This window comes from Borostomias antarcticus, assembly GCF_949987555.1.
Source record: "Borostomias antarcticus genome assembly, chromosome: 29".
Taxonomy (NCBI): Eukaryota; Metazoa; Chordata; class Actinopteri; order Stomiiformes; family Stomiidae; genus Borostomias; species Borostomias antarcticus.
The window spans coordinates 6,622,705-6,628,967 of NC_140262.1; the positions used below are offsets into that span (position 1 = coordinate 6,622,705).

The 6,263-nt window shown below is 56.1% G+C and overlaps 1 protein-coding gene across 1 annotated transcript; it reads left to right on the forward strand.

The window, feature by feature from the left end:
* Positions 1-3,403: 3,403 nt before the first annotated feature.
* LOC311326808 (cGMP-dependent protein kinase 1) lies at positions 3,404-6,061 on the forward strand (the record flags this gene model as incomplete). The annotated part of the gene is made up of 8 exons (XM_084459778.1): positions 3,404-3,507; positions 3,844-3,933; positions 4,104-4,245; positions 4,612-4,775; positions 5,119-5,241; positions 5,336-5,398; positions 5,728-5,794; positions 5,963-6,061. The coding sequence occupies 8 exons, from the start codon at positions 3,404-3,406 to the stop codon at positions 6,059-6,061; spliced, it is 852 nt and encodes a 283-aa protein (XP_084315904.1).
* Positions 6,062-6,263: the final 202 nt, after the last annotated feature.

The window sequence follows — 6,263 nt, forward strand, 5'->3', positions numbered from 1 at the left end:
GCCTGTCTGTCTGTCTGCCTGCCCGTAGACCTGACGTGGTGGGAATGGATTGGAGTGCGCGGATTGGCTGATGTGAAGTGGGTGGAGCTGACAGGTCACCCTGTGGGTGACACAGAGGATGACCCCCCCCCATGGTGTGGGACGGTCAGCTGTATCCTGTAGAGTGAGCTACTCTGTTACTCCCCCTCTGACTGACCTTCCATGATTGGTGGTAATCATGTAATCATATCCCATCAACGACCAATGAAGATCAGCAGAGATCAGATTTCTGCCTGGGGTCACCCCACTACAGATACACCATGTCATCACACCTCTCTCTCTCTCTCATCTCCCTCTCTCTCTCTCTCTCTCTCTCTCTCTCCCTCTCTCCCTCTCTCTCTCTCTCTCTCTCTCTCTCTATCCCCCCACATATACACACTTAGAGCAGCTTGTCATGTTATGTCATGTGATTGTGGCGGCTCAGTGTCTTTGGGAGGTGTGTGTAACTGTGTGTGTGTGCGCGTGTAACTGTGTGTGTGTGTGTGCGTGTGTAACTGTGTGTGTGTTGGGGGAGGGTGTCTGAGGTGTGTGAGCTCCTCTAACTGGGTGAACCTCCAGCCACGCTGTCCTCGTGTTAAAAATACCTTAGGGATGAGGGGGTGGCAGTATTAGTACCCGCTGGCTCCTGGAGGGAGACGCACTTGGACGTTGTTTTGGCAGAGACCTCCGCCTTATAGCCTGGCTGTCCCCTGTCCCCTGGCCACCTGGCTCTAGTCTGGCTCTCGCCTGTCGTCTGGAAGAAGCGAGTGACAGGACAACGTGCAGGGCCACTACTGCTGGACCGAGGCTCAGGTGCTGGACTGGCTCTGGTACCCTGAACAGGAGCTCAGTCTTGTCTACCTGGTTGTTGTTGTTAGCTAAACCCTGGCGGTTCTGAGGATGTCTGTCTGGATCCTGCTTGCTGTCAGACGCTGAGCTGAACCCTAGAAGGTCTTCTACTGGACCACGGTGCACCTCTGTAGCACGGACTGAGATACATGCGGACAGCATCTGAGGATCTGGCCACCTCTCCGCTCCCTCACCCCCGGACCCCCCTCCCATCCCACCCCCGGACCCCCCTCCCATCCCACCCCCGGCATGTGAACTGGAAATGGCCCCTTAGCTCGAGCTCCGAGACGGGACTCTTACAGACGCTGCGCCGGACGTGTTCGTGAGCCGCCAGGCCGCCAGACCCCCCTTGCATCTCCGAGTCGGGCGGCGCGAGCGCTTCCGTGCCGCGGTCCAGACGGTCCTGAGGCCGGTCCGGCTGGCCGTGCTCTTGTCCTACTGGACCCGGTGTGAGCGAGGCCCGGCAGCCATGCGCGAGCTGGCCCCCCTCCTGCCGGCCAGGAAGCAGCAGGAGAGACGCAGCAGCCCCCCGCCCCCCGGCCCCCTGCTGTCCTACTCCATCCACACCTCTAAGAGGTTCCCCTTCTTCCACTTCAAAAAATGCAGGTACGAGGCGGAGAACGCCTTCTTCTCCGGCCTGAAGCTGGTGGACTTCAACATCATCGACACGCTCGGCGTGGGCGGCTTCGGACGCGTTGAGCTGGTAGGAGCGCCGTGTTTTATCTGTGTGTGTGTGTGTGTGTGTGTGTGTGTGTCCATTTTTCTGACTTTGTTTCTTTCTGTCCATCTTTCTCTCTCTTTCTCTCTGTCTGTCCATCTGTCTCTCAGTAACATGCTGCATGGTAATGTGATGATAGTGATGGTAGTGATGATAGTGATGATAGTGATGATAGTGATGGTAGTGATGGTAGTGATGGTAGTGATGGTAGTGATGGTAGTGATGATAGTGATGATAGTGATGATAGTGATGGTAGTGATGATAGTGATGATAGTGATGATAGTGATGATAGTGATGGTAGTGATGATAGTGATGATAGTGATGATAGTGATGGTAGTGATGGTAGTGATGATAGTGATGGTAGTGATGGTAGTGATGATAGTGATGATAGTGATGATAGTATGGGGATAGGAGGGTAGAGGGTGGGGGGGCAGGGGTGGAGGGTAGAGGGGGGGGGGGGGGGGCGGAAGGGGCAAGTCTGCGTCAGGAGAATGTCTCTGGGTTATTCTGAGTAAGTTTCCACTACCGATACCGCAGAGGTAACAGGAGGAGGGGGAGGGGCGGAGCATGTGACACGCATGGAGGGGCGGGGCTCTTAAATCATCTGCATTCTGCTGGGTTGGTCTACGGTTCATAACTGAGTCGTCTTCACTCATACTGGGTCAGGTTAACCCTAACCCTAACCCTAACCCCGACCCTAACCCTAACCCTAACCCTAACCCTAACCCTCTAGGCTCCTGTTATTATGATTTCTTGACTGATCACGATGAGACCCAATAAACCCACCATGGTTGTGTTATAGATTCATTATCAGTATAGAAGCTCTCACACACTTGGATACGATTATAAAACACATTCCTCTATGATCATATAATCACGGTTGCATCACACTAAACTGTGGGTAGATTTCCCTCAGAGGGACAAAACCCTGACATGGAGAAATCCAACACACAGAACACACACACACACACGAACACACACACACACACATACACACACACACACACACACACACACACACACACACACGCAGGCAGACAGGGGGTACCGGGGTAAGAGGGGGGGGAGTCAGAAACAGGGAGGGGGGGGGGATGTCGCAGTGCGGGCCGGACCTGAGGAATCCTGCGCCTCTGCTGAGGGGGGGGGGGGAAGCCCTGAGCCTCGGCCCCCTTAGAGGGATCCCCCTGCACCCCACCGCCCCCAGGGCTGCATCTGCCCCTGCTGCCCCCAGGGCTATATCTGCCCCTGCTGCCCCCAGGGCTATATCTGCCCCTGCTGCCCCCAGGGCTATATCTGCCCCCTGCCGGCGTCCTCCGGGGAAAACAAGTGGCCTTTCCAGACCCCTCCCTAACCCCTCCCCCATGTTCAGAACAACCCCCCGGCCCCCCCCCCCATCCCCAGCCTGCTAGACAGCCATGGTGTAGGATGACCCTGGTCCCTCAGATATCTGAGACACGATGTGAAGTATGCCTGCTCCCCGGGGTCCACCTGCCTCCTGCCCCCCCCAGCCCTGCCCCCCCCAGCCCTGCCCCCCCCAGCCCTGCCCCTCCCAGCCCTGCCCCCCCCAGCCCTGCCCCCTTCCTCCCCCCAACCGCCACACCCCCGGACCGCATATAGACCATGAATCATGGGGTATTACTGGGTGCAGAACCGCCCCGTCTCAGCTGGTAGAAGAGCAGGGGCCAGGCCTGCCAGGCCTGGTGAGGTCAGCGGGTGTGCAGGCAGGTCAGAGGTCATGTGAGTCCCGGTCCAGGAGCTCTGACTCTGGCGCTGCTCCTCCAGGTGCAGCTGAAGAGCGACGAGGTGAAGACCTTCGCCATGAAGATCCTGAAGAAGAGACACATCGTGGACACCAGGCAGCAGGAGCACATCCGCTCCGAGAAGAGCATCATGCAGGAGGCCCACTCTGACTTCATCGTCAGGTACACACACACACACACACACACACACACACACACTCACACACACACACACACTCACACACACACACACACACACACACACACACACACACACACACACACACACACACACTCACACACACACACACACACACACTCACACACACACACACACACACACACACACACTCACACACACACACACACACACACACACTCACACACACACTCACACACACACACACACACACACACACACACACACACACACACACACACACTTCATGGTCAGGTAAGCAGCGGACAGCAGAGTGGTGGTGGTGGTGGTTCACACTGTGACGTTCCTGTGTCTCCCAGGCTGTACAGGACGTTTAAAGACAGCAAGTATCTGTACATGCTGATGGAGGCCTGTCTGGGAGGGGAGCTCTGGACCATCCTGAGGGACAGGTACACACACACACACACACTCTCACACACACACATGTACAGTACATACACACACACACACGTGTACACACACACACACACACACACATACACACACACGCACGCGCACGCACGCCCTCACACTCAAAAGACACCAGACGCACCCACACACTAAACCCTCATGTTCTCAGGGGTTCCTTCGAGGACTCGACCACGCGGTTCTACACAGCCTGTGTGGTGGAGGCCTTCGCTTACCTGCATTCCAAAGGGATCATCTACAGAGACCTCAAACCTGAGAACCTCATCCTGGACCACCGGGGATACGCAAAGCTGGTGAGAGAGAGAGAGAGAGAGAGAGAGAGAGAGGGAGAGAGAGAGAGGGAGAGAGAGAGAGGGGAGAGAGAGAGAGAGAGAGAGAGAGAGGGAGAGAGAGAGAGAGAGAGAGAGAGAGAGAGAGATAAGGAGAGGGAGAGAGAGAGAGAGAGAGAGAGAGAGAGAGAGAGAGAGAGAGAGAGAAAGGCAGAAAGAGAACGCCAGCCAGCCAGACAGCCAGAGAGAAAGACAGACAGACTTATCTAAAGTATGCAGGGTAGTGAGAGGAAGCTACTGTACAGCCAGAGGATGTGACATCTGCAATTCCTGAAACCCGCTGGAGCGCGCACGGCCGGATCTGATTGGTTGTCCCTACCGTGGCTGCAGGTGGACTTCGGCTTCGCCAAGAAGATCGGCTTCGGGAAGAAGACGTGGACGTTCTGTGGAACGCCGGAGTACGTGGCTCCTGAGATCATCCTCAACAAGGGCCACGACGTCTCCGCTGACTACTGGTCGCTCGGCATCCTCATGTACGAGCTGCTGACCGGGAGGTAGGTCCACCAACAACCTCTCACCTCCACACCAAGTCCACCTCCACACCGTGCTGACTGATCATTATACAAGCTGGGGGGTTTCTATGGGCTTCTATGCGTTTCCATCCAAAGCAAAACCCAAGTCCATCTTGATTCTTTGCCTGAGTCTCTGTGCCTCATGCTGTATTCATCCAGGGATTATGTGAAGACCAAGTGTCCCATCAGTGTCTCTCTAAACCACCTCCTCCACCTGCTCCTCCTCTCCCTCCCCTTCCTCCTCCTCCCCCACCTCCTCCTCCTCCTCCCCTTCCTCCTCCTCCTCCTCCCCCTCCCTCTCCTCCTCCTCCTCCTCCCCCTCCAGCCCCCCGTTTTCAGGGCCAGACCCCATGAAGACCTATAACATCATCCTGAGAGGGATCGACATGATCGAGTTCCCAAAGAAAATCACCAAAAATGCTGCCAACCTCATCAAGAAGCTATGCAGGTGAGCGCAGGCTGACGTTCTGAGTTCTGCCCGTTGAGTGATGCATGCTGGGAGGTTGATTTTCTTACGTACCACGTGATCTCTCTACCCACAGAGACAATCCATCGGAGCGACTGGGAAACTTGAAAAACGGAGTGAAAGACATCCAGAAGCACAAGTAAGCGAGAGTTTGTTCACAGTTCATTTCCAGCCCAGCGGGTGAAAGTTGTTCTAAATGGTAAATGGACGACATTTTTATCCAAAGCGCTTTACAATGGCCTCTCATTCACCCATTCACACACTCATTCACACAGCAATGGCGACAGCTGCCATGCAAGGTGCTAACCTGCTCATTGGGAGCAATTTGGGGTTCAGTGTCTTGCCCAAGGACACTTCGACATGTAGTCACGAGGAGGCGGGATTTGAACCGTCGACTCTATAATCATTGGCTGACCCGCTCTGCCTCCTGAGCTGTTCTAACCCTCTGCTGTGCTCGCCGGCCCCCAGGTGGTTCGAAGGCTTTAACTGGGAGGGGCTGAGGAAAGGAACCCTGAGTCCTCCCATCATCCCTGACGTGAGTCTCAACTCAAACTTCCCTGCTTAGGAAAATATCACCACCACCCAACCGTCTTTCTGAGTCTGCTTTTATAGACTGGCCGAGGCCAGCAGGTGGCGCTGCGTCCACCTACGTGATGGAAACGGTCATGTGACTGATCCTATCCCTCCACCGCTCCGCCCACAGGTGTCGTCGCCGACGGATACCAGCAACTTTGACAGTTTCCCAGAGGACAACGACGACCCGCCTCCCGATGACAACTCTGGCTGGGACACCGACTTTTAACTCCCGAGCACCCAGCCAGAACCTGCGCCCCCTGCAAGGCCCCCGGCCCGGCCCTAGCCCATCTCTGCCTGGGTCTGGGGTGTGGGGGGCACGGAGCCCTGGACCGCGGGACAGTGAAGGGGAACAGTCACACCACTCGGGGGTCACCAAGATGCCTTCTCCCCTGTAGCTCCGCCCTACATCCGTCACAGGGACTAACGTT